Here is a 26996-nt window from a genome sequence, read left to right as displayed (position 1 = left end):
GTGTGTCTCTTCCATCCCTCAGCATCTCCCTCTGCGCCCTGCTCCTCGGCATCCCTCCGCCCTCCTCCTCCTCCTGGCCGGCGACTCCCGGTTCTCCTGTGGGAACTTGCCGGAGACCCGGCGCGCCCGGACCTGCCTCCGCCCCCAGAAGCCCCCGAGCCAGCCCGGGCCTGTACCTTTAAGAGCCGGCGGCGGGGGCGGGGTCTCCGCCAGCCCCGCCCCTCCCGCCCCTCCCCCTGACGTCCCTTCCTCCCCGGCCCCTCGGTCGCCTCCCTCTGCCGCCGCCCCGGGCCGGCTCCGCGCCCCCTCCCCGGCCCCCGCCCGTGCACCCCTCCCGCTTGCCCGTCGCCCAGATGGCGCCCCGGGTTCCCTTTGCACGGGGCCGCTAGGACCCCCGGCGCCGCCTCCCCTCCCCCGTCCTGCCCTCGCTCGCTCGCTCTCCTCTCCGCTCGCTCGCTCAGCGAGGACTCGGGCGTCCACGGCGCCCAGCTTTTCTGAGCTCGCGTCCCCAGGTCGGCTGGGGGGGGAGGGGAAGAGAGGGGACCCCGCGATCCCCACCCCCCCCCACCCGGCCGCCCCTGTCCCCTTCCCTCTTGGGACCCCCGGAGAAGATGTCTTCGAGGACGGCGCTCGCCCCGGGCAACGATCGGAACTCGGACACGGTGAGTGGGGCCCAGCCCCTCGGGGGGACCTTGCTCGGGTCCAGCCCCGGAACCCCTCACCCCGCCGGGGCAGCGGCCCGGCCGGCGCTCACCCCCTTCCCGGGCTCCGCAGCCCCCACCGACGTTGCCCATGACTTTGAGGCCTCCCGGCTCCCTCCTCCCCGCAGCCCCGGCCCAGCCCGACCCCTAGGGGCGCCCCTGTCTTTGGACCCTTCTCTTGTCCCTCTGCAGAGCGCTTCCGCCCCGTCCCTTCCCTCCAGGAAGCCCCCTCCCCTGCCCGCCGGAGCCCCTCCCTTCCCCGGCTGCCGCGTCGGTCCCCTCCTCGCTCGCCCGCGGCGGCTTCGGCTCGACCCTTGCCGGCTCGGCCCGGCCCCGGGTCCCCGAGGCGCAGCCCAGGCTCTCCACCCCTCCCCCGCCCCGAGCAAGGCCCGAGCGACCCGGCCTGGCCCTGCCGTCCTCCCTGCCTCTTGCTTGTCGGGGTGCTGGCTCCCGCTGCCACCCCTAGCCAGTCCCCAGGAGCCGCCTCCCCCAGGAAGCCGAATGCCACCTGGGCCCAGGGCCCTGCCTGGGTCCTTCAAGGTGTCTCCGCTCCCCCGCTTGGCCCTGCTCGGCCCGGCGGCCCCGTCCTTGGACCCTTGGCTCTGCTGGGCTCCCCGAGATGCGACCCAGACACGGCTGGTCTTCCTACAGGAAGTCTTGGCTTCCAAGCTGCGGGCTTCCACCCCGGGCTTGCGTTTCCAGGCGCTGGACCAGGCTGACTCCCGGCCGCCTCCTGAGCCTCTCAGCTCGCAGGCAAGCCCCAGCCGAGCCTCCCAGCCTCACGACCCCTCCGCACCCCCCTCCCCATCCTCCTGCTAACTGGAGCTCCCCCCACCCCACGCCCTCCCCCGTTTCCTTGCTAGGCTTCTAGGCTCAGCTTCCTGCCCTCAGATCTGCGCCCTCAGGCTCCTGGACTGGACCCCAGGCTCTAAGCCTCCCCCCTAGGGTTGCTCTGCCCTGGCCTTTGACCTCCCGTGCTGTGGGCCCTTAGCCCTGACTTCTGGGAGCTCACTGGGCCCGCAGCATCTGGTTCAGGGACTCCTGGCTGTACCCTGTCTCCCATCCCAGGGCTTCCTTCTCTCACAGCACGCCCCCCCCCCCTCCGCATTTCCCATAATTCTGACAGCTTTCCAGGTCCCTCAGAACCAACTCTTCAATCCATTCCCACTAGGATGTGGGTTCCTCCACCCCCCTCTCATCTCCCGAGCCAACCAGACACTTTTTGTTCAGAGACAGGGTTTCTCTGTGCAGCCCTGGCTCTCCCAGAACTCACTCTGTGGACCAGGCTGGCCTCGAACTCGCAGAGACCCACCTGCCTCTGCCTCGTGAATACAACCAGAGGCTTTTATCTCAGTCTCCAATGCATGTCACGGATACTTCCCTCTGCCCCTCTCTCCTACTGGCCCAAGTTTCAAGTTGGAGATTTCAGCCAGGCCCACCCACCTTGGTTCCCCAGTCACCCCAGAGAGGTACTCGGTTCCCGGGTCTTGGGTTCAGATGCTGCCTCCATGTGCCAGATTGCACTGTGTCTTCAGGCCACTGGCTTTCCCTCTCTGAGCCCGATTCCTGCCCTGGGAATTATGTGTGTGTTGGGGGGGGTGGGGGGTAACGACTTGAGTCCCGCGAAGAATTACCGGAGACATGTGGGTGAAGGCTGGTACATAGGCGGCACTCATGGCTGTTGGCTGCTGGCATGATTGTGGATCTGAGTCAGAAGGCGGTGCGTTCTCAGACTCCAGCTGTCATTAGTTGTCAGGCAAGCTCACGGAGCCTGCTCCAGCCTCAGTTTCCTTCTAGGTGGGTTGGTGGTGGCACCTCCCTGACAGGGACTTCCTCAGGTCACTGTGTTGTGGTTATTGCTACCTTAATTATTCACATAGACTCAGATTCACATCACATTGCTGTGTGACCTCAGGCCAGTGACCTCACCTCTCTGAGCCTCGATTTCCAAATCTGTGCCATAATTGGGCTCCTAGCGGGCTTTGCTCTTCCCTGCGTTCCTAAGATTGTTGGCGCGTAGTAGGGATCACCCTAACCCTAACCCCTGACTCCAGTCTATAAGGATGATTTTTGTCTTTCGGCAGCCTGAGGTTTCAGACCCCTCCCCTGCTACAGCCACATGCGGGGGCATTCTCTTCTACCCCAAGTTCTAGGGCACTAGACCAGGGGCCAGCGAGTGTCCCTGTTCCCTAGCAACGGGCCTGGTGTTAGGGCACTGGTCCGTCAGGAGGGATCCGGGCCAGCTGGTGGTGCTGGCCAATTTTAGCTCCTGCCTCTGACCCCTGGGGGGTTTCATCGTCCTTTGCCCCAGCTACCCCTCGCAGGGGTCCCTCCACACACAGCCCTCGCAGACGGCTTCTTGTGTTAGAGGGAGCCCCTGGCAACACCCAACAGGGATTCTTCTTCAGGCTGTTGGCTCAGCAGGGATCAGAGACCTTATCTATCTTCCCTCTCCACCACCTGCCTGCCCCTGGGGGTGGGGGGTGGGGGGTGGGGGTGAGCGCCGCCGCTGGCATCTGGGAGGATCAGCACTCAGGAGCCTGGAGCCCAGGACTCGGGCCAGAGTCCCCGGCCTGCTCATCCACACGCCCTGTGCCCTTGGGTCTGAGCCTTGGGGAAGCTCGAGTCTAGGCTTGAGCATGCTCACTGTGGCTGGACCCACAGTGGAGCTGGGGTGCAAGTGGTGTGAGCAGGGACAGTGGTGAGGGCTGCAGGGGTGGAATTCGGAACGACCCGGCCTGGGGTAGTCTGTTTCTTTTAGCAAGGACTGGACCGCAGGCCCAGGGCGCTGCCTACCACATCCACAGTACAGTACTGAGGGTTAAAGCCAGGGCCTTGTGCATGCTAGGCAGGGGCTCCACCACTGAGCCACACCCCAGCCCCTCACTGGGGGATTCTAGGCAGGGGCTCTACCACTGAGCCACACCCCAGCCCCTCACTGGGGGATTCTAGGCAGGGGCTCTACCACTGAGCCACACCCCAGCCCCTCACTGGGGGATTCTAGGCAGGGGCTCTACCACTGAGCCACACCCCCAGCCCCTCACTGGGGGATTCTAGGCAGGGGCTCTACCACTGAGCCACAACCCAGCCCCTCACTGGGGGATTCTAGGCAGGGGCTCTACCACTGAGCCACACCCCCAGCCCCTCACTGGGGGATTCTAGGGAGGGGCTCTACCACTGAGCCACACCCCTAGACCCTGATTAACAATGCTCTACTGCTGAATTATTTCTCAGCTCTTTCGCTTGTTCCTCAGGCAGGATCTCAGGAGTTGTCCAGGCTGGCCTTGAACTCCCCCCCACCCCCCAACAGATCTTGAATTTAAAACCCGATGGCCGCTGCTTCCCAAGTAGCTGGGATGACTGACAGGCCTGGTAGGCATCAATCTCTTGCCTCTTGTGAAGAAGCTGGGTGAACATGGCTGGCCCCTGTCCAGTCCCACCCTTTGTTACTCCCTGGACTGTGGGGGCGCAGGGGCCTCCCTCACTGGACTCCCTTGGGAATGGCGTGTGGGTGTGGGTGAGGTGCCTGTCTGCACAAGACTTGGCCGATGGTATCATCCACCTAGTAAAAACCACGTGGAAGCAGGCGTGGTGGAGTAAGCTAGCGAGCTCAGCTACTTGGGAAACCGAGGCAGGAGGATTTCAAGTTTGCAAGCCCTTATCTCAAAATTGAAATGAGAGTTGGAGGGTGGGATGGGGAGGTGGCTGGGTCAAGTGCTTATTGTGCAAAAATGAGGACCTGGGTTCAGATTCCAGCACCTACGTAGAAGCTGGGCATGGCAGAACACACCTGAAGCCCCAGCACTGGGTCCGGCCGTGGGGCGGGTACGGACAGGCCGATACTAGGCACTTGCTGGCCAGCTGGTCCAGCTCTAGATTCAGTGAAGAAGGCGTGTCTCAAACACTCAGGTGGAGAGTAATAGAGGAAGATACCCAAAGCTGACCTCTGACCTCCACAGGTGAGCACACCTGCACACACACACACAAAAAGAAGGGGGTACTGGGGACATAATGCACCCATGGAGCCCCTGCCTAGAATCCCCCAGTGAGAGGCTGGGGTGTGACTCAGTGGTGGAGCCCCTGCCTAGAATCCCCCAGTGAGGGGCTGGGGTGTGGCTCAGTGGTAGAGCCCCTGCCTAGAATCCCCCAGTGAGGAGGGGCTGGGGTGTGGCTCAGTGGTAGAGCCCCTGCCTAGAATCCCCCAGTGAGGGGCTGGAGTGTGGCTCAGTGGAGGAGCCCCTGCCTAGAATCCCCCAGTGAGGGGCTGGGGGTGTGGCTCAGTGGTAGAGCCCCTGCCTAGAATCCCCCAGTGAGGGGCTGGAGTGTGGCTCAGTGGAGGAGCACTCCTGTAGTATATGAGAACTGAACAAAAACAGGTGTAGAATTATGGGTCAGACTTACGTGATACCTGTAAAAAAATACCAGTTTGGCAAAATCGCTGGGTTCGGATCCCAGCTCCAGGCCTCGGTTTCCCTTACCTGTAAAATGGGGATGGTGATACATAGACTGTCCGTGCTTGTGAAATGCTGGTTGTTGCTATGGGGTGGCCTGGCAGAGCTTCCCTGACACAGGCAGCCCGGGCCTCAGCTCTCTGGCCTGTCCATCTTCTCCCTTCCTCCCTGTCCTGGGTCCTGCTTCCCCTCAGCTGTGAGGAGGACATGGGGGGAGGTCTGGCCAAGAAAGGAAGACCCTGTCCCTGGAGGTTTCCAGTCAGGACAGCGCAGCAGGGCCAGAGGAGCTGATGGCGTGGGAGATGCCTGGCCGGGCATGTCACACTTGGGCAGGGTGGTGGAGGGCGGTCAGGATGAAACAGTGTTTCGCGGAGAGGTGGACAGAGTGGCCAGCACGGGATGTTTAGGCAAAATAAAGAGCTCTGTTGTTTGCAGGAGAATCTAGGACAACAGTGGCCGTGAAACAGCCCCCCCCCCCATCTAAGACCCTCCCAGAAGCCCCGAGTCTGTACCCATTCCGAGCTTGATTTCTCTTCTCATATAGACGTGGGCTGATCAGGAGGGTCAATTATAAACTAGGTATAAGCTGGGCATGGTAACACAGACTTGTAATCCCTGCACTTGGGAGGCCGAGGCAGGAGGATCAGGAGCTCAGGGCTAGCCTGGGCTACATGAGATTGACCCTGTCTCAACTGTAACGTAAAACCCGACATGGATGTAATTCCAGCCCTTGGGAGGCAGAGGCAGGAGGATTATTATGCGTTCCAGCCCAGCTTGGGCTACAGAATGAGACCCAGTATCAAAAAAAAAAAAAAAAAAAAAAAAAAAAAAAAAAAAAAAAAAAAAAAAGAAGGAAGGAAAGGAAAAATACGTCAATAAATAGGATATCACGAAAGAGTAACATCATTTCTGTACTAGAGACATTCTAGTGATAGGGAGTTTAAGGTCATCTCCAGTTACATGGTAAGTTCAAGGCCAGCCTGGGCTACATAAGGCCCTGTCTCAAAAAACAAAAACAAAAACAAACAAACCCACCACCACCCCCCAAAAAAACAAAAAGAAAATGCTGGAGTTTTTTTTGTTGAGGGGAGTGGTGGTTGTTTGTTTGTTTGTTTGTTTGTTTTTGGTCTTTCAAAACAGGGTCTCCCTGTGTAGCCCTGACTGTCCTGGAACTCACTCTGTAGACCAGGCTGGCCTTGAACTTGAACTCATGTGCCTATGCCTCCCTTGTACTAGGATTAAAGGTGTGTCCACCACCTCCACCTGGCTGATTGCTAGAATTTTCAATGTAACATTTTCAAGCCATGGGAAGCTGGGCCTTGGGTAGCCAGGAGACTACCTTGAACATGTCTGAATGGTCAGCTAGGAATGAGGTGAGGGATGTGTTTTGGGGTACAGAAATGAGGGTCTGGAAAAGGCTGGGGTGTGGGGACTGCAGGCCTGTAATCCCAGCATTTGGTGGGCCAAAGCTGGAGTATCAGGGATTCGAGGTCAGCCTTGGCTACATAACCATTTGGGGGTAGCCTAAGCTACTTGAGACCCTCTCCCACCCTCCCCATTCCCTTAGCCCAAGAAAAATAGACTTGGGGCAGGCCCAAGCGTGTGGATGAAATAGGGTGTTTGGGATTTGTGCTGGCCGGGAAGTGAGTGTTGCGTCTGGATGGGGGTCACCATTTATGGGGGTTGAGGTTGGCAGCATTTAGAAGAGTGTAGCCCGAGGATGGTGGTGGTCCCAGGCGTGAGAAGGGGAGGGTGGGGGGTCTCAGAGGCCCCCCCATTTTGTGCATTGCTTGGCACAGAACCCTGAGCCTTGTGCCAGGGAACCAAGCGCTCCACCCACCACTGAAATACTTCCCCGGTGCTTGGTTTTTCTGGAGACCATGTGCAGCCCAGTGTGTGTGGTGGTGGTGGTTCATAGTTATCATCCCATCCATTGAGAAGTGGAGGCAGGAGGATGGACATTAAGGCTTCTCTCAGCTACATGATCTGCTGAAAGCCAACCTGGGCTTCAAAAGAGCCTGTCTTAACAAGACAAAAGGAGAATCCTGCTATGTAGTCCAGGCTAGCCTGGAACTCAGTGTGTAATGGAGGGTGACTTTGTACTCTCAATCCACCTGCCTCCACCCTCCAGAGTGCTGGGCAAGCTCGCCACCATCCGAGCACAGCCCCTGTGGGAGGGGGAGGTCCCAAAAGCATCATTTTCCTACGGCCCGCGTTCGGAAAGGGGCAGGAGGGCACAGTGGCCAGAGCTCCAGAGAGCCCCCCCCCGGCCCTCAGGTGCCTCTGGTGGGGAGGGCCTGGAATGGCTCATAGGCTTCTTCTCTCCGCTCAGCATGGCACCTTGGGCAGTGGTCGATCCTCAGACAAAGGGCCATCCTGGTCCACCCGCTCCTTGGGTGCCCGTTGCCGGAACTCTATCGCTTCCTGCCCGGAGGAACAACCCCATGTGGGCAACTACCGCCTGCTGAGGACCATCGGGAAGGGCAACTTCGCCAAAGTCAAGCTGGCCCGGCATATCCTTACGGGTCGGGAGGTGAGTGCGTGTGACCGAGGGCTGGGGTGGATGGCAGGCCTGGGGAGTTCGAGAGGTGTGAGGTCAGAACTGGTCCTGGCTGGCCTTCTAACCCTGGGGAATTCCCCGACTTGCTCAGAATTTAAAGTTGGTTTTGTTTTGTTTGGAGATAGGGGTCTCTGTACATAGCCCTGGCTGCCCTGGGACTCCCTATATAAACCAGGCTGGCCTTGAACTCATGGAGAGCCACCTGCCTCTGCCTCCTGTGTGATGCGATTAAAAGTGTGTGCCACTATGCCCAACCTAAAACCTATAGTTTGTTTTTGTTGTTGTTTGTTTGTTTTTGATTTTTTTTTTTTTTGAGACAGGGTTTCTCTGTATAATAGTCCTGGCTGTCTTGAAACTCACTCTGTAGACCAGGCTAGCCTTGAACTCACAGAGATCCACCTGCCTCTGCCTCCTGAGTGCTGGGATTAAAGGCGTGCGTCACCACCGCCCGGCAAAGGATTTTTTTTTTTTAATTTATTTTTTAATTTTTTTTGCTTTGTTTTTTGAGACAAGGTTTTTCTGTGTAATCCTGGAACTTACTCTTGAACTTGGAGCTCTGCCTACCTTTACCTCCTGAGTGCTAGAATTAAAGGCATGTGCTTGCCACACCTGACTTTAATGTTATTTTTAATTTTTAATTTGTGTGTGTGTGTGTGTGTGTTTGTGTGTGTGTGTGTGTGTGTGTGTGTGTGCATGTGAGAGCAATGCCCACAGGGGCCAGAAGAGGGCGCCAGATCTGGAGCTGGAGTCACAGGCACTTGCGGGCTGCCTGATATGGGTGCTGGGACAAATACTGCCCTGTGGAAGAGCAGCAGCAGCAGCACTCTTAAGTGCTGAGCCGGCTCTCTAGCCCCTGCTTGCTCAGATTTTTCCAGAACAGTCCTAGTAGGAAAGGAAAACCAGTTAGAAGGTTCCCTGGATTGTGAGGAAGTCTCAGGTCACAGGCGTGTTGTCCGCCTTGCTCTTTGGGTTTTGCGTTTTTTTATTGTATTGTTTGCTTGTTGTATATGTATGCATGTATGTGAGGGAGGGACCAGACAGGACATCAGGTGTCTTTGCTCCTCACCTGTTTGCCTTTTGATGGGTTCTCTGACTAAACTGGGACAAGCTCCCAGCATCCACTGTCCTGCCCCCAAGTCTGTCCCAGTGCTGGGCTGTGAGGGGCTGGGGTGTGGCTCAGTGGTAGAGCCCCTGCCTAGAATCCCCCAGTGAGGGGCTGGAGGTGTGGCTCAGTGGTAGAGCCCCTGCCTAGAATCCCCAATGAGGGGCTGGGGGTGTGGTTCAGTGGTAGACCCTCTGCCTAGAATCCCCCAGTGAGGGGCTGGGGTGTGGCTCAGTGGTGGAGCCCCTGCCTAGAATCCCCCAGTGAGGGGTGGGGTGTGGCTCAGTGGTAGAGCCCCTGCCTAGAATCCCCCAGTGAGGGTCTGGGGTGTGGCTCAGTGGTAGAGCCCCTGCCTAGAATCCCCCAGTGAGGGGCTGGGGGTGTGGCTCAGTGGTAGAGGGAGGTGCCTGGCTTTACAAGGCCTCGAGTTTGATGACCTGGACCACATAAAGCACATAACCCAGAACCCTAAGAACCAGGTGTGGTTGTTCACACCTTTAATCCCAGCACCCAGGAGGCGGAGACAGGTGGATCTCTGTGAGTTTGGAGGCCAGCCTGATCTACAGAGTGAGTTCCGGTCCATCTAGGGCTTTTTAAAAAGCAAAACAAATCCTAAGAAACAGAATGGCAGGCTGGTATTACTCATCAGTGTAAATACAAATTAAAACCCTTTTCTTTCTTGAGATACGGTTTTGCTAGATTGACCAAGGCTCAAATCAAAATCCCCTTTTATTTTTATTTTTCCATTTATTCGTTCTGTGGGTGCGCATATGTACGGAGGTCAGAGGACATCCTACAGGAATTCATTCTCTGCTTTCACCCCGTGGCTTCCCAGGCTCAAACACAGGCTGTCAGGCTGGGCGGCGGCAGCGGCGATGCCTTTACCGGCTGAGCCGTCTGCCCGCCAAACCCCCCATCTCCAACACAATATTAGGGATGGAATCGGGCAAACGAATTAGCATCAGCCATGTGACACCAGCGCTGGGCCCCTCCCAGGAAAGCAGAGTTCTTTTCTGTGCCACAATTTATTCCTGTGCTTCGTCACATTCACAGATGAAGGGAACCATATGATCGTCTCAACACTGGCATGCAAAGTGCCTGACGAATTTCTCAAAAATCCGTGTGTGAGAATCCGGCAAGGGCACAGGGCCCGCTCCCCATGGAGCGAGCACAGCCTGTTCCCCATATGTGGGGTACGGACTCCATTCCAGAGGTTGCTTTCATTTCCCCCCCCGAGATTTATTACATATTTTTTTAAATGTATATATTTTTGAGGTAGGGTCTCGCTGTGTCGTCCTGGCTGGCCTAGAACTCACAGAGATTTCCCCTGCCTCTGCCTCCCAGGTGCTCCGCCACGCCTGGTATAAAATTCATTGATTTATTTAAATTACGTGTCTGTTTCGGTGGGTGGATATGTGCACAGCGTGCAGGGGGCCACGGAGGGCAGGGGATAGTATTGGATATCTTGTCACTGGAGCTGCTGATGACTGCGAGCCCCCAGGTGGGTGCCGGGGACTGAACTCTGCAGGGCCCTCTGCAAACCCAGCCACTGAGCTTAACGTCTCTCCACCCCCTTGAGGGCCTGGAACTTGCTGTGTAGACCAGTCTGGTCTCTGCCCCCCTCGGCCTCCCCATGGGGGCATTACAGGCACAGACCACCATACTTCGCTCAATTAAGATTTAACATTCAATAAATACTGAAGAAAATTTGAGAGAACGTTTCATGTGTCTCACGTAGCCCAGGCTGGCCCCAAATTTGCTATGTGATCTGAGGTGGGGGATTTTGACCTTCCTGCCTTCTTCCACCTTTAGGTTGCTATCAAGATCATTGATAAAACGCAGCTGAACCCCAGTAGCCTGCAGAAGGTGAGGCCCAGGGGAGGGAACGTGGTGGGTCCGGTGCCGGGTGAGAGCTGGGACTTAACCAGGCCTGGCGGGAAAGAGATCCCCCAACCCATCCCCTCACTGCCTTCTCTTCTTCCTCTCTGGCCTTGCCCAGCTGTTCAGAGAAGTCCGAATCATGAAGGGACTCAACCACCCCAACATCGGTGAGGAGAGGACGGAGCCGGCCCCGACGCAGGCCGCGGGTGGATCCTCGGGCGGGGAGAGTGGGACTGCATAGGGACCCCGTCCCTGGTGCTGCTGTCCTCCTGGTGTGACTCTGGGGGAGTGACATGGCTTCTCTGAGCCTGTGTTTGGTCTTCTGTATCACGGTTGTAGCGAGCGGCTGAGATGAGCCGTGTGACCGACCACGGCACTCGGGTTCACGTGAACCGCCGCGCACGGTCGGTCGGTCACTAAGCAGAGGTGAACAGAGGGTGGCGACTGAGAGGAACGCAGCTTAGCCCCCCCGGGTGACATGTATTTGCTCCGTCACTGCCGATTGCCGGCACCTCGGGCGCGGGTCCCAGGCTTCACCGAGCTGAAACTCTGGTGTAGAGGAAGGGGGGCTGAGCGAATGGAGAACCTGGCCACGCATAGGGAGCCACCGAGGGATCTGCTGGAAGGCGGGTGCTGGTTGGCCCATGGCTGTGGGGTCTGGTGGAGAATGGCGGCTCTTCCAGTCTCACCTAACCCTCCCCTCCCGCCCTCCCAGTGAAGCTTTTTGAGGTGATAGAGACAGAGAAGACGCTGTACCTGGTGATGGAGTATGCCAGCGCAGGTGAGGCCCTGCCCCCACACCCTGCTCACACCCCCCTGCACCCCCACACCCTGCACCCCCACACCCTGCTCTCACACCCCCTGTACCCCCACACCCTGCTCTCACGCCCCCTGCACCCCCACACCCTGCTCACACCCCTGCACCCCACACCCTGCTCTCACACCCCCTGCACCCCCACACCCTGCTCTCACACCCCCTGCACCCCCATACCCCCTGTACCCCCACACCCTGCTCTCACACCCCCTGCACCCCCACACCCTGCTCTCACACCCCCTGTACCCCCACACCCTGCTCTCACGCCCCCTGCACCCCCACACCCTGCTCTCACACCCCCTGCACCCCCACACCCTGCTCTCACACCCCCTGTACCCTCACACCCTGCTCTCACACCCCCTGCACCCCCACACCCTGCTCTCACACCCCCTGCACCCCCACACCCTGCTCTCACACCCCCTGCACCCCCACACCCTGCTCTCACACCCCCTGTACCCCCACACCCTGCTCTCACGCCCCCTGCACCCCCACACCCTGCTCTCACACCCCCTGCACCCCCACACCCTGCTCTCACACCCCCTGCACCCCCACACCCTGCTCTCATACCCCCTGTACCCCCACACCCTGCTCTCACACCCCCTGTACCCCCACACCCTGCTCTCACGCCCCCTGCACCCCCACGCCCTGCTCTCACACCCCTGTACCCCCACACCCTGCTCTCACACCCCCTGCATGCCCTCTGGCTCCAGCCTTGACCCCTCTGCCTCCCGTCTGCAGGAGAAGTGTTCGACTACCTCGTGTCTCACGGCCGCATGAAGGAGAAGGAGGCCCGAGCCAAATTCCGACAGGTGAGAGACCGGTGCCCCGCCCCGGCTCCTGGGAAGATGTGCAGGGACTCGGGCGGGAGGAGGCTGTTGGGGACCTCGGGGCGCAAGTGATGGAGGTGGCCTGCGCCCATGCACACACGAGCGTGCAGAAACACACGTACACAATCTCATAGAAGATACAGAGAAAGGGATGTGGTCCTTGCTGAGGTGTGTGTGTGGGTGTGTGATAGCTGCGTGCATTGGAGTGCCAGGTGGGGGTGGGCAGGATCTCACCTCAGGGTGGCAGGATCTGTAGGCGCTGGTATGGGGTGTGCCCCGGTGTGCAGGATTCCGTGAAGGGCACAAGTTGGGGTGTGGATCTTGGTGAGTGAGAGTATATATGGAGATGAGAGGTGAGGGTATGCAGTGTGAGGCCCGGGTGTGAGGTGAGGGTATGCAGTGTGAGGTGAGGGCATGCAGGTGTGAGCCCAGGTGTGAGGTGAGGGCATGCCGTGTGAGCCCAGGTGTGAGGTGAGGACATGCAGTGTGAGGCCCGGGTGTGAGGTGAGGGCATGCAGTGTGAGGCCCGGATGTGAGGTGAGGGCATGCAGTGTGAGCCCGGGTGTGAGGTGAGGGCATGCAGTGTGAGGCCCGGGTGTGAGGTGAGGGCATGCCGTGTGAGGCTCCGGTGTGAGGTGAGGACATGCAGTATGAGGTGAGGACATGCAGTGTGAGGCCCGGGTGTGAGGTGAGGGCATGCAGTGTGAGGTGAGGGCATGCAGTGTGAGCCCAGGTGTGAGGTGAGGGCATGCCGTGTGAGGCTCCGGTGTGAGGTGAGGACATGCAGTGTGAGGCCCGGGTGTGAGGTGAAGACATGCAGTGTGAGGTGAGGACATGCAGTGTGAGGTGAGGACGTGCAGTGTGAGGCCCGGGTGTGAGGTGAAGTCATGCAGTGTGAGGTCCAGGTGTGAGGTGAGGACATGCAGTGTGAGGTGAGGACATGCAGTGTGAGGCTCGGGTGTGAGGTGAAGTCATGCAGTGTGAGGCCCGGGTGTGAGGTAAGGACATGCAGTGTGAGCCCAGGTGTGAGGTGAGGGCATGCCATGTGAGGTGAAGTCATGCAGTGTGAGGCCCGGGTGTGAGGTGAAGTCATGCAGTGTGAGGTCCAGGTGTGAGGTGAGGACGTGCAGTGTGAGCCCGGGTGTGAGGTGAGGGCGTGCAGTGTGAGCCCGGGTGTGAGGTGAGGACGTGCAGTGTGAGCCCGGGTGTGAGGTGAGGGCATACAGTGTGAGGCCCGGATGTGAGGTGAGGACATGCAGTGTGAGCCCGGGTGTGAGGTGAGGGCATGCAGTGTGAGGTGAGGACATGCAGTGTGAGCCCAGGTATGAGGTGAGGGCATGCAGTGTGAGCCCGGGTGTGAGGTGAGGACATGCAGGTGTGAAGAAGAGATTCAGGGTGAAAAGATCCATAGTTGTCGTACGGGTGTGAGAGGTGTGTTAGCATGCGTGGCCTGTGAGTGGGCGCCACTATATGTAGTATTGGTGTGAGGTGTCCTTTGTGTAGGGTAAGAACCTCCTTCAGGGACGGAGAGAACTGTAGCCCACACACCTGTTTCCAACAAGGGACACTCGAGATTCCAAACATGGGCTAGTCTCAGGTGTTAGTGCTACAGCCATGGGCGGGTGTGCGTGCGTGCGTGCGTGCGTGCGTGCGTGCGTGAGAGAGAGAGAATATGAGGTGTCAGGGTGCTGAAGCCTGCCTGGCTCCCACGTTCTCTGACCCTGCCTGAGCCCCCAGGGCCTCAGCTCGTGCCAGGCGAGGTAGTGGGTGTGGCGGTCGGCCGTGGGTGGTGGCTTCGTGGGCTGGTGACTGTCTTCTGTCCACTGTAGATTGTGTCCGCCGTGCACTACTGTCACCAGAAGAACATTGTCCACAGGGATCTAAAGGTAAGCCCCTCCCACCGTGACCCCAGGCACCCCAGCCCCTCCCACTGTGACCCCAGGCCTCACCTTCCCCAGCTGCCACCCGGTACCCAGGGTTCTCTCCCTGGTGGGAGGTGGGAGGACCTTGGGAGCAAGTGTCCCGGGGTGGCTGCTGGGAGGACAGCAGGCGGAGATATGATATCAGTGTTCGGCCTTCAGGGCCTTGCTGTATCTCTGACGTCTGCTCCCTCTGGACCTCTGGAGCCTGTGAGAACTTGGCTTTCAGGCCAAGGTCACTCCACAGAGTCTTGGAAGCCCAGGGTCTTAGGGTGATGCAGAGGCCACAGCGCCAGCACCAGGGACGGGAAATTGACCCCCTGCAGTCCAACCCAGCCACCTGCCACAGCCAAGCTCAGTGGTCTCTCTGGTGGTTTGTCCTCAGACCCCCAATTAACGAAAACACAAGTCTAAGACCCGGTAGTCTGTAGTCTGGGTCATCCTTCGTGAGCACCTGCTGTGTGCCGGGCACACCTGCTGTGTGCTGGGCTGGGCACCAGGGGCTTTGAGACAAGCTCTGTGCCTGAAGACCAGCGTTGTTTCATTGGTTTTTAGAGCCCTTGGTGGTGGTAGCGGCGGGGGTGGGGGTGGGGGGGCGTGTCACTGGGGCGACATCGTGTCCAGAGGTGGCTTAGTGGATGAGGGTGCCTGCCGTTCCAGCCCATCGACCTGTGTTCAGTTCCTGGGGACCCACTTGGTGAAGGAGAGAGAATTGACTCTCCAGTTAACCTGTGACCTCCAGGTCATGTGCACCTCCCATCCCACTTCTCAGTCACACACATATAATTAATAAAATAAATAAATAAAGGCTGCAGAGATGGCTCAGTGGTTGAGCACTGGCTGCTCTTCCAGAGGACCCAGGTTCAATTCCCAGCACCCACACGGCAGCTCACAACTGTCTGTAACTCCAGTTCTGGGGGATCTGACATCCTCACACCAATGCACATAAAATGAAAAAAGTTAAATAATTTTTTAAATTTATTTTTATTTTATTTGCATTGGTGTTTTGCCTTCATGAATGTCTGTGAGGGTGTCAAATCTTGGAGTTACAGACAGGTGTGAGCTGCCATGTGGGTGCTGGGAATTGAACCCGGGTCCTCTGGAAGTGCTCTTAACCACTGAGCCATCTCTCCAGCTCCTAAATAAATTATTTTTAAAAATTAAAAAAGAAAAAAAAGCCAAAAAACAACCACAGGAACCTGGGGCTAGCCCAGTGTGGTGCATGCCTGTAATCCCAGTACTTGGGAGGTAGAGGCAGGAGGATCAGGAGTTCAAGACCAAGGGCTACCAGTGTAGTTTGTAATAGAGTGCTTTGTTTGACGCTTACAAGGTCCTGGGTTCAGTCTCAACCACAGAGGACAAAAGAGGATCAACAGAAGCTTAAGGCTAGCCTCAGCTACACAAGACTCTGTCTCAAAATAGCAACAATCACCCCAAAACCTGGGGGAAGTTGGGTGTGGTTGGTCTCACTTGTAATTCCAGCTCTCTAGGATGAGGCAGGAGAATTACCATGAGTTGGAAGCCAGCCTGGGCTAAAATGCTTATAGCCTCATGCCAGCTATAAGCCATGGTCCCAGCACTTGGGAGGTGATTGCCATGAGTTGGAGGATAGCCTGGGCTATGTAGTGAGGTCCAAGCCACCTTGAACCACATAGACCCTGTCTCAACAAAAACAAAAAAGGAAGCCTCGATGTAGACATCTTAAGTAGTTTTCAAAGACATGACGACCACTGAGGAATGGCTGTGGAAACTTCTGGATATGTGCTCTGTCTGTGACTGGATACTTAGGAGGCAGGCACTTGGCCATCACCGCCTGCTTGGTGGATGGGGAGAATTAACCTGGAGGTTGTGCGCCATCTGGTGTAGGAGACTGGAATTGACCAGAGTGGTTTCCCAGGTCCTGGTGGCGGCTGCAGCATCCGAGACCATCAGAACTCAGGGGAAGGCTGGGCTGTGGCGCCTCAGATGTCAGGAAAGAAAATGTCACCAGGCTGCGGGCATGGCGTGTACAGAATCAAGGGCTCTATCTATTACCGAGTCCACATAAACTGGGTGTGGTGGCACATGCCTGTAACCCCCGCCCTGGGGAGGCAGAGGCAGGAGGATGGCAAGGTAGGTCAGGAAGCTATAGTGAGCCTCTGTCTTCACCCTCTGGCCTCCCTTTCCTCTCAGGCTGAGAACCTGTTACTGGATGCCGAGGCCAACATCAAAATCGCCGACTTCGGGTTCAGCAATGAGTTCACGCTGGGCTCGAAGCTAGACACGTTCTGTGGGAGCCCCCCGTACGCCGCCCCAGAGCTGTTCCAGGGCAAGAAGTACGATGGGCCGGAGGTGGACATCTGGAGCCTTGGGGTCATCCTGTACACGCTGGTCAGCGGCTCCCTGCCCTTCGATGGGCACAACCTCAAGGTACCAGAGACACAGCGGGCAGGTCAGGTGGGCTTGAGGTCACGTGGTCAGGCAAGGAGCAGGGGTCCTTGAGTGCCCACTGCCTGGGGGACAGCCCACGTGACCAGTGCTGTGGGGGCCAAGCTGTGAGCTGCACAGCTGGTGGATTTGGGTTCTAGTCTTGACCTGCTCCAGGGGGGAAAGACTCATTAGAAACTTCTGGGTCATGCCCCACTTAAGGCTTCTCAAATCTACCATGTGTAAGAGAGACAGAAACGTGGGAGGAGGGGTGAGCCTCAAAAACAGTGACAGAAGGCCGGGGCGGGGTTCCATTCCTGTGCAACGCCCAGAACAGGGAATCCACAAAAAGCAGAAGCAGACGAGTGGTCAGGATGGGGGAGGGGAGAACACCTAAAGGGCTCAGGGATTTTGCTGTGTGTGTGTGTGTGTGTGTGTGTGTGTGTGTGTGTGTGTGTGTGTGTGTGTGTGTGTGTGTAGTACTAGAGATGGAATTTAGGGCCAAACAGACTACCACTGAGCCACACCCCAGCCCCTCACTGGGGGATTCTAGGCAGGGGCTCTACCACTGAGCCACACCCCAGCCCCTCACTGGGGGATTCTAGGCAGGGGCTCTACCACTGAGCCACACCCCAGCCCCTCACTGGGGGATTCTAGGCAGGGGCTCTACCACTGAGCCACACCCCAGCCCCTCACTGGGGGATTCTAGGCAGGGGCTCTACCACTGAGCCACACCCCAGCCCCTCACTGGGGGATTCTAGGCAGGGGCTCTACCACTGAGCCACACCCCCAGCCCCTCACTGGGGGATTCTAGGCAGGGGCTCTACCACTGAGCCACACCCCAGCTTTCATAGGGCATCTTTTTTTTTTTTTTTTCCTTTTATTTTATTTTACAATACCATTCAGTTCTACATATCAGCCACGGGTTCCCCTGTTCTCCCCCCCTCCCACCCCCTCCCCTTACTCCCAGCCCAAACCCCATTCCCACCTCCTCCAGGGCAAAGCCTCCCCCGAGGACTGCGATCGACCCGGTAGACTCAGTCCAGGCAGGTCCAGTCCCCTCCTCCCAGACTGAGCCAAGTGTCCCTGCATAAGCCCCAGGTTTCAAACAGCCAACTCATGCAATGAGCACAGGACTTGGTCCCACTCATAGGGCATCTTTTAAAATGATAAAATATATTCTGAAATTAATAATGGTGGTGATTGTGCACTTACCAGACACACTAGAGCTCCTCAGAGTTGTGCATTTACAGATTGTTTTTGTTTTAAACGCTGTGTAGAATGGGACGTGACTGTCATTCTAGCACTGAAGAGGCTGAGGCAGGGGGATGTCAAATTCAAGGTCAGCTTGGGCATCTTAGTGACATACTGTCTCAGAAGCCAAAGGGAGCTGAGGTTACAGCCCGGTGTTCAGGAAGTCCTGGGTTCCACCCTTAACATCACAAAAAAACCACAAAAGGCACACAGAAAGATTCCATTCACGTTTACTGGACGTTTCTACAGTGGATCCAGGCAGAAAACAAAAGGGATGAGCAAACTAGAAAATTTTTATTACTTGCTGCCCGGCGCTAGGGAGGAGCCCAGAACCCAGATAACTGAGAGTTACTGGAAGTGTGTGGGGGGGTGTCATCAGCTTGATTTGAAGGTGGGCTTTTTGTTGTTGTTGTTTTTCTTTGAAGTTTTTGCTTTGAAACATTGCCAGTGCACAGAAAAGTTGCGAGGAGAGAATAGAGACACCCAGTACTTTTCAGGAGGTTCATGCTGGCTGACATCCAGCCCCCCAGCATACGCACGTAGCCGTGCCATTATTGATGGCCTGCTGGACAGTTTATTGTAGACACTGTGTCCCTCTGTCCTTAAAGGCTGAGGTAGTTATCTCCTGAGACCAGGGACGTTTTCCTGTGGCTGTTCACACACAGGAAATACAACATTGAAACAGTGCCGGCCTCCACCCTACAAGCCACAGTTAGACATCATTTGTCTGAGGGAGATTGAGTCGCGCCCCCAGCCCCTCACTGGGGGATTCTAGGCAGGGACTCTACCACAGAGCCATGCCCCAGCCCCTCACTGGGGGATTCTAGGCAGGGGCTCTACCACTGAGCCATGCCCCAGCCCCTCACTGGGGGATTCTAGGCAGGGACTCTACCACTGAGCCATGCCCCAGCCCCTCACTGGGGGATTCTAGGCAGGGGCTCTACCACTGAGCCACACTCCAGCCCCTCACTGGGGGACTCTAGGCAGGGGCTCTACCACTGAGCCACACCCCCCAGCCCTTCACTGGGGGATTCTAGGCAGGGGCTCTACCACTGAGCCACACCCCCAGCCCCTCACTGGGGAATTCTAGGCAGGGGCTCTACCACTGAGCCACACTCCAGCCCCTCACTGGGGGATTCTAGGCAGGGGCTCTACCACTGAGCCACACCCCAGCCCCTCACTGAGGTACTCAGCGATTTGACCTGTGGCTGGATTCAGGTCAGTTTATTTTCAGTGCCCCTCAGTCTGGATGGTCTCGTGTCCCCTGGTGGGTAGTTCCCGGAGGAATTCCTCAGCCGCTCCCTGTGCCCGGGAGGATTGGCCAATGCAGGAGAGCATGTAACGAACAGGAAATGCCTTTTACTTTTTGTCCTAGGGTAGAGGGCTGGGCCCTTTGACCCGCGGGAGCCCTCCTTTCGTCCAAGACTGTGAACAGCAGCCTTCATGCTTGTTGAGGCCAAGCTGTGAAGCAGCTGAGATGTCCCGGAGCACAGAGAGAGGGGCTCCTGGAGTGGAATAGTCTCTGGGAGTTCAGGTGTAACGCTGTGATCTGTTCAAAGGCCCGGGCTGATGGCTCAGCGGCCCCAGGCCCTTGTCATGCCGTTGTACCGGTTCCTGCCAGAGTCTGCATTCTGTTGTGTTCTCTTATTTACTTATTATTTGCATATATGTGTGTGCATGGTTATTTATTTATTTATTTATTTATTTATTTATTTGTGTGTGTGTGTGTGTTTGCCCACATTTGTGTGGGTGCCCACAGAGGCCAGAAGAGGGCTTTGGATCCCCTAGAACTGGAGTCACCTTAAGGAAGGTGTGAGCTGCCTGATGGGGGTGCCGGGAACCCACACTTAGGTCCTCTCCAAAGCAGCAATCGCTGTCAGCCCGAGCTCATCTCTCCAGCCCTGTATCGTCGTGTGTGTGTGTGTGTGTGTGTGTGTGTGTGTGTGTGTGTGTGTGCGCGCGCGCGCGCTGTGGGGGCCGAGGTTGCTGCTGGAGATCTCTCTCAGTTCTTCCGTATTGCTCGGTGAGGCTGCGTCTCTTAGTCACACCCGGAGCTCTCTGATGTGGCTGCCCTTGCTGGCCCGCTTGCTCTGGTGACCCCATCTCTGTTTCAAGGCTGGACTTACAGGCATCTGCCGTGCCCTCCTGGCGTTTAGGTGGGATTTGGGGATCCCAGTCCCTGTCCTCACGCATACATGCTTGACAAGCACTTGGCCCCTGAGCCGTCCTCCAGCCCTGCCACGTTCTTTTTGAATCCCTCAGGCAAGTCCCTGTGTGGGGGGATGTTAACAGTGTCCTCTTGGGCTGGAGAGGTGGCCCAGAGACTAAGAGCGAAAGGGATCTCACGCCCTCTTCTGGCTTCTGTGAGCACTGCACACACATGCCCAGATAACCTCATTCTCTCACACACACACACACACACACACACACACACACACACACACACACACGTTTAACTTTAAAAAATTTATTTTTAAGAAAAGTTATCTCCTTGAATGAGGCATGGTGGCACACACCTTTCGGGGCTGAGAGCTCATGGCTAGCCTCATCTATAGATCAAGATTCTTCCTCCCAAACCCCAAAATAAATAAACCCATGAAGATCGTTCTTGGAACAGCATGGCTGCTATGGAGACAGACACTAGGTGGGGGACAGTGGCAGGGTCCCTTCCCATCATAAGCCCGGTCTTTACGTGCTGGCCTCTCTGGCTGAGTGTGGCTTTCCTTGGTAGAGTGCTGGCCTAACTCATCCTAACCTCAACCCCACCATTGCACAAATGGAGTGTGGTGCCCACGGCCTGTAACCCCAGCACTCCAGAGTCAGTGGCAAGATCATCAAGAATTCAGGGTCATCCTTGGCTATACAACAGGTTCAAGGCCATCCTGGGCTACATGAGATTCTGTCTCCAAAATCTGAAGGGGAAAAAAAGTTAGCCTGTTAAAAGAAACTTCAGGCTGGGTGTAGTGACACATTGAATCCCAGTGCTTGGGAGACAGCCAGAGCTACAGGGAAACCCTGTCTCAGTTTTTTTTTTTTTTTTTTTTTTTTTTTTTTTTTTTTTTCGAGACAGGGTTTCTCTGTGTAGCTTTGCGCCTTTCCTGGAACTCACTTGGTAGACCAGGCTGGCCTCGAACTCACAGAGATCCACCTGGCTCTGCCTCCCGAGTGCTGGGATTAAAGGCGTGCGCCACCACCGCCCGGCTCCCTGTCTCAGTTTTTTGTTTTGTTTTTCCAGACAGGGTTTCTCTGTGTAGCCCTGGCTGTCCTGGAACTCACTCTGTAGCCCAGGCTGGCCTCGAACTCACAGAGATCCACCTGCCTCTGCCTCCCGGGTACTGGGATTAAAGGCGTGCGCCACCACCACCCAGCCAAAAAAGAAACTTTTTAATTAAAAAAAAAAATTAAAACCAGAAATATTAAGGGCCTGGGGAATGTGGCTCAGTTAACTGCCTGTGGAGATGCAGAAGCCTCCATTCCATCCCCAGGCACCACATAACCTGGGCATGGCCGCTCACACCTGTCACTCCAGCGTTCTCGAGGTGGACGGAGGGTCAGAAGCATGGGGTTGTCCTTGATTAAACAGCGAGTTCCGAGTCTTGTTCTGTGAGACCCTGTCTTGCAGTTGGGGAGGACTTTTAAATGGCTGCCTCTAGGGTCCCCCCATTTCACAGATGAGAAAGTGTGAGGTCAGGAGAGTGGAGCTAAGTTTTCCTATGTTTGGGCTGGAACTTCGGTCATCTGTCACTTCTTCCAGAAGGTCTGGACATGGGGGGTGGGAAGCAGAGCTGTTTGCAGAGGAGGGGTGGTTGGGTGAGCCCTGTCTGCAGAGGTGAGGTTGGGGAGGGGAGGCGAGGCGAGGCCTGTCTGCAGAGGTGAGGTGAGATGGGGGGGTGAAGCCTGCCTGCAGAGGTGAGGTGAGATGGGGCAGGGGTAGGGGAGTGAGACCTGTCTCTTCAGAGGCTAGCATGCCCTGTCCTGTCCCCCCAGGAGCTGCGGGAGCGAGTCCTCAGAGGAAAGTACCGAGTCCCCTTTTACATGTCTACAGACTGCGAGAGCATTCTGCGGAGATTTCTGGTGCTGAACCCGGCAAAACGCTGCACTCTAGAGGTGAGCCCCAGCCCCGCACCCTCTGCGCCCTCCTGTCTCCCGATCCCTGTGGCTCCCCCCATCTTGCCTGGGGCTGGGGCCCGGCTCTGACGGGAGATAGACAGCAAGGAGGAGGCTCCTGGGCGGTCCCCGCCACGTCGGTAATTAAGCTAATAAACTCTTAGGATGATTACAGGGTGCTGGGGACCCAGATGATGCGGAGGAGGGGGGTGGCAGGGAAGACTTGGGGGTAGGGGGTGGACCGGCTGGCTAAGTCTCAACAAGCCCTCAGTGTGGGGGTGGTAGGCTCTGCGGGGAGCCCCGCTTGGAAGCTGGGAAGCTCTGTGTCCCGTCTCTGGTCCCTCCTGACGCCTGTCTCCCTTGTCCTCAGCAAATCATGAAAGACAAATGGATCAACATCGGCTATGAGGGTGAGGAGCTGAAGCCATACACGGAGCCCGAGGAGGACTTCGGGGACACCAAGAGAATTGGTGAGGGTCAGGGAAGCGGGTGCCTCAGTCCCAGGGGTGCGGTGCCACAGAGCCAAGGCTGGCAGCCGCGGCCTCTGCTCCTGACTGACCGCCAGAGTCTTGCTACAGCTCGCCACCCAGCCAGGGAGAGCAGCTGAGGAATGTCTGTCCCTGCTCCACATTCGAGCTGTGTGACCCCAAGCGAGTGTTTGCCCTCTCTAGTCCCTCACCTAGGAAATGGCAGCATTCACACAGGCCAGCTCAGCACTGGACATATCAGGGGAGGGGGCTGATCTACATACACACTTACCCCAGTGCCTGGTGTGTGGATGCTCCCGGCGGGCACAATGGGGCTTTGTTTATAAAGGTAAGAAAATGAATCACAGGCTGGAGAGGTGGCTCAGAGGTTAAGAGCACTGGCTGCTCTTCCAGAGGACCCGGGTTCAATTCCCAGCACCCACATGGCAGCTCACAGCTGTCTGTAACTCCAGTCCCAGGAGATCTAATGCTCTCTTCTGGCCTCCTAGGGCACCAGGCACACAGGTGTGCACAACTATCCATGCAGGCACAGCATCCATACACATAAAAGAAATAAGTAAATAAATAAAATAAGCCATAGATCAATCCAGCATGGTAGTGTGTGCCTGTAATCCAAACACTTGGGTCATCCTTAACTATGTAATGACCTGAAGGCCAGCCTGGGTGACCTGAGATCCTGGATTTTTAAAAAGCCAAAAAACAAAAAACAAAACAAAACAAAAAAAAAACAGCAAAAATAAATCTAAGAAACTTCTGTTCCACAGCTGAATGGACTACCATAGGAATGTGGCCACATAGTCAGCTTTTATGATTGCAACTAATAGAAATTATCATTAGAATACTAATACTTTAAGGTTGGGAGAGTGGCTCAGTGGTAGAGCCCCTGCCTAGAATCCCCCAGTGAGGGGCTGGGGTGTGACTCAGTGGTAGAGCCCCTGCCTAGAATCCCCAGTGAGGGGTTGGGGGTGTGGCTCAGTGGTAGAGCCCCTGCCTAGAATCCCCCAGTGAGGGTCTGGGGCGTGGCTCAGTGGTCGAGCCCCAGCCTAGAATCCCCCAATGAGGGGCTGGGGGCGTGGCTCAGTGGTAGAGCCCCTGCCTAGAATCCCCGAGTGAGGGGCTGGGGTGTGGCTCAGTGGTAGAGCCCCTGCCTAGAATCCCCCAGTGAGGGGCTGGGGGTGTGGCTCAGTGGTCTAGCCTTTATGTGACTGTGGCCTTGGGGGCGGAACTTTTTGATTAGTCAAAACTTGGTGGTGTGCATGTGTTGACCTCACCAGTGTGTCTTTGTAGTTTGAACAATGATTGGCCCGACCTGGGTCACACACCTACTCTGGGTAGGAGCGGGCAGGGGTTCGCAAACTGGTCTCATTAAGGAAGGAATATTCTTCCCAAAAAATTCATATGCTGCTGGCAGAGGGGAGAAGAGCAGACACTGCTGATGGATAGCGGGGGTGGAAGGTGCAGCCTGGGGAAGGAGACTGACCCTTCTCTCCATCCATCTCCCAGAGGTAATGGTGGGTATGGGCTACACACGGGAAGAAATCAAAGAGGCCTTGACCAGCCAGAAGTACAACGAGGTGACCGCCACCTACCTCCTGCTGGGCAGGAAGACTGAGGTCAGAGGTCGTGGGGCCTCAGGCCTGGGGTGGCGGGACTTGGGGGCCGGCAGCTTGGACGGAGGGCTGAGGTGCCTTTTGTGTTTCCTCTTGTAGGAGGGTGGGGACCGGGGTGCCCCAGGGCTGGCCCTGGCAAGGGTGCGGGCACCCAGCGACACCACCAACGGGACGAGCTCCAGCAAGGGCAGCAGCCACAACAAAGGGCAGCGGAGTTCCTCCTCCACGTACCACCGCCAACGCCGGCATAGCGACTTCTGTGAGTGCCCCCACCCCGGAAGTCTGGCCCAGCCTTGACCAGCATCTAGAGCCAGCTGAAGCCACCTACAGATGCCAGGGAAATAGATTGTGTGAGGAGCCGGGAATCTCGCTAGATAACCCAGGCCAGCCTCAAATTCACCATCCTCCTGCCTCAGCCTTCCAGGTGGTGGGATGAGGAGTGGGCCATGTCACCTGGCGCCGGGGTGCACCGTGTAGCATAGGTCAGTTGAAGAAAGAAGGCACTCCAAGATGAAATTTTAAGACCTGTGTGGCAGCCTCTCCGATGGACTGAACCCCGAACAGCAGCCATACAAAGGCGTGTTTACTGAAAGTTACACAAAGTATTTCCTCACACCAAGGTCCATAATCTAATCTACATGTCTTACTAAAGGAGCACATCGCATGCCCTTGTGACTTTAGTTCTTTATTCTGTATCGTTTGCGATACACAGTGAGAACCTCAGTGTGCTGAGGCGTTTGTGGCCAAAGCCATGGGTTGGCTGCAAAGAACGCCCCCTCAGCAAAACAATCCCTGTTTTCCACAAAGATTCTTCAAGGTCAGAGTCCTCCCGAAAAACAGCTGTTCGCTCTAATATCTACCCCTACAGTGATGCTCCTAAATTCTCACAGCTTGGTTCAAGAGGGAAGTAGGTGCCAGGTGCCATGTGGGTGCGGGGAATCGAACCTGGGTCCACTGAGCCGACTCTAGTGCCAGGCACCTTGGACTGCGTGAGAGCCTGCCTCATAAACAACATGGGTCCAGAGGCGGGCCGGGAAAGGGCTGGCATCTAGGAAAACATTCGGACCCCACGCAGCAGATGATAATCTTTCTTCCGTCCTCTTAGTTTTTCTGAGTTTGTTTTCATCTAGGCTTTTCCTTGTCCTCTGAGTTCACTGATCTCTCACACTGTTAGTGTGGTCCAATGGTAGCCGGACTCCTTAGCCCGTTTGTCAGAGAGGGAGCTTTGGTAAGAGTCTGGTTAGGATTGGCACTCTAGCTGGAGCACAGGACACGTTGCACAGTGTGGCTGCCGAGAGTGTGGTGCCGAGAGCCTGTCTTCTTCTTACTCCAAGCTGATAGGGCCTTCCACGCAAGTCTGAAACTTAGTTTCTTTACTGTTGCTGTGAGAAAGTGGCTTTGGAAAGCAGCGGAAGGAAGGAAGGAAGGGTTTATTTAGCTCCGGGTTACAGTCTGTCATGGTGCGGATGTCACAGCTTCAGGAGCTGGCCACATTGTGTCCAGTCAGGAGCACGGAGCAGCGAATGCACACGTGGGTGTGGGTGTGTGTTAGCGCCCAGCACACTTTCTCCGCTCTTACACACCTCAGTCTGCAGCTTCGAATCCCAGGGACTGGTGCTGGCCTCCCGGGGCGGGGCTTCCCACTGCACTTAACAGAATGAAAGTCTCTCTCTGTCTCTCTCTGTCTCTGTCTCTGTCTCTGTCTCTCTCTCTCTCTCTCTCACACACACAAACACACACACACACACACACACACACACACACACACACACACACACACTGACATGCCCACAGGCAAACTAATCTAGACCGCCCCTCCCTGGACTCCCCAGAGTTGTTCTAGATTGTAGACACTGACCATCAGTCACTGTTACCAAAACATTTTTTTTAGAAAATGTAGCCAACCAGGCATGGTGGCGCACCACTGAGGCAGAGGAGAGAGGATCTCAGAATTTGAGGCCAGCCTAGTCTACAGAGTGAGTTCCAGGACAGCCAGGGCTACACAGAGAAACCCTGTTTGAAAAACACCCCTTCCCCCCAAAAAAGGAAAAAACCCTGCAGCTATTATGAAGTGTCCTGAGGTTCTGGGGACCCCTAGGATCCTGTCCCTGGTGAGCTCGGCTCTAACTGGTCCCGCCCCCCCCCCCAGGTGGCCCGTCCCCTGCCCCCTAGGATCCTGTCTCTGGTGAGTTCGGCTCTAACTGGTCCGTCCCCCCCAGGTGGCCCGTCCCCCGCCCCACTGCACCCGAAGCGCAGCCCAACCAGCACCGGGGAGACGGAGCTCAAAGAGGAGCGGCTGCCGGGCCGGAAAGCCAGCTGCAGCGCGGCGGGGAGCGGGAGCCGAGGGCTGCCGCCCTCCAGCCCCATGGTCAGCAGTGCCCACAACCCCAACAAGGCAGAGATCCCCGAGCGGCGGAAGGACAGCATGAGCACCCCTGTGAGTGGCCGGGGCGGTGGGGAGGGATGCAGGGGCCACCCCGACCTCCATTGCTGAGATCCTGCCCTCATCGCAGGCACCCCCACTCTGTGATCTTGGTTTATTTAACATACGCGTATGCACCACACACAAATGACACACGCACACATGTACGGTGCTCCCTCGCCCTTCCTTCCCTCCTACACACGCACGCACACGCACGCACTCACGCACGCATGCACGCACTCACGCACACACGCACACCCCATGCCACAGAAGTCGTCCCCCAACCTGGGCCCAGGGCGCGTGCCTATCATCCCAGCACTCAGGAGTCCAGAAGCAGAAGAATTATGGGTTCCAGGCCAGCCTGGCCTAGAGAAATCTGCCTCAGAAAAAGGAAAAAAAAAATATAAATACAAAAAGAATAAGGAGAACGTTGGAATTCTTGTTAACTTTTAAA

General features: G+C 56.7%; 1 protein-coding gene across 2 annotated transcripts in view; it reads left to right on the top strand.

Moving 5' to 3' along the window:
• Positions 1-277: 277 nt before the first annotated feature.
• Mark4 (microtubule affinity regulating kinase 4) overlaps positions 278-26996 on the top strand; it is a 35285-nt gene continuing 8566 nt past the window's right edge. Inside the window, exons 1-13 of one of the 2 annotated variants that reach the window (XM_042272108.2) lie at positions 278-662; positions 7485-7685; positions 10627-10680; positions 10814-10862; positions 11411-11476; positions 12248-12318; positions 14166-14222; positions 16428-16664; positions 21903-22022; positions 22393-22492; positions 24014-24123; positions 24220-24379; positions 26340-26557. In XM_042272108.2, coding sequence (XP_042128042.2) covers positions 612-662; positions 7485-7685; positions 10627-10680; positions 10814-10862; positions 11411-11476; positions 12248-12318; positions 14166-14222; positions 16428-16664; positions 21903-22022; positions 22393-22492; positions 24014-24123; positions 24220-24379; positions 26340-26557 — 1494 coding nt within the window. In that variant the 5' untranslated portion in view covers positions 278-611. The remainder of the gene's footprint in view (positions 663-7484; positions 7686-10626; positions 10681-10813; positions 10863-11410; positions 11477-12247; positions 12319-14165; positions 14223-16427; positions 16665-21902; positions 22023-22392; positions 22493-24013; positions 24124-24219; positions 24380-26339; positions 26558-26996) is intronic. The other variant, XM_042272115.2, reaches the window with a different exon arrangement.

This window comes from Peromyscus maniculatus, chromosome 1 (assembly GCF_049852395.1).
Source record: "Peromyscus maniculatus bairdii isolate BWxNUB_F1_BW_parent chromosome 1, HU_Pman_BW_mat_3.1, whole genome shotgun sequence".
NCBI classification, from domain to species: Eukaryota; Metazoa; Chordata; class Mammalia; order Rodentia; family Cricetidae; genus Peromyscus; species Peromyscus maniculatus.
The sequence above is the reverse complement of the archived record's forward strand: the minus strand, read 5'-3'. Positions and strand labels throughout refer to the sequence as shown.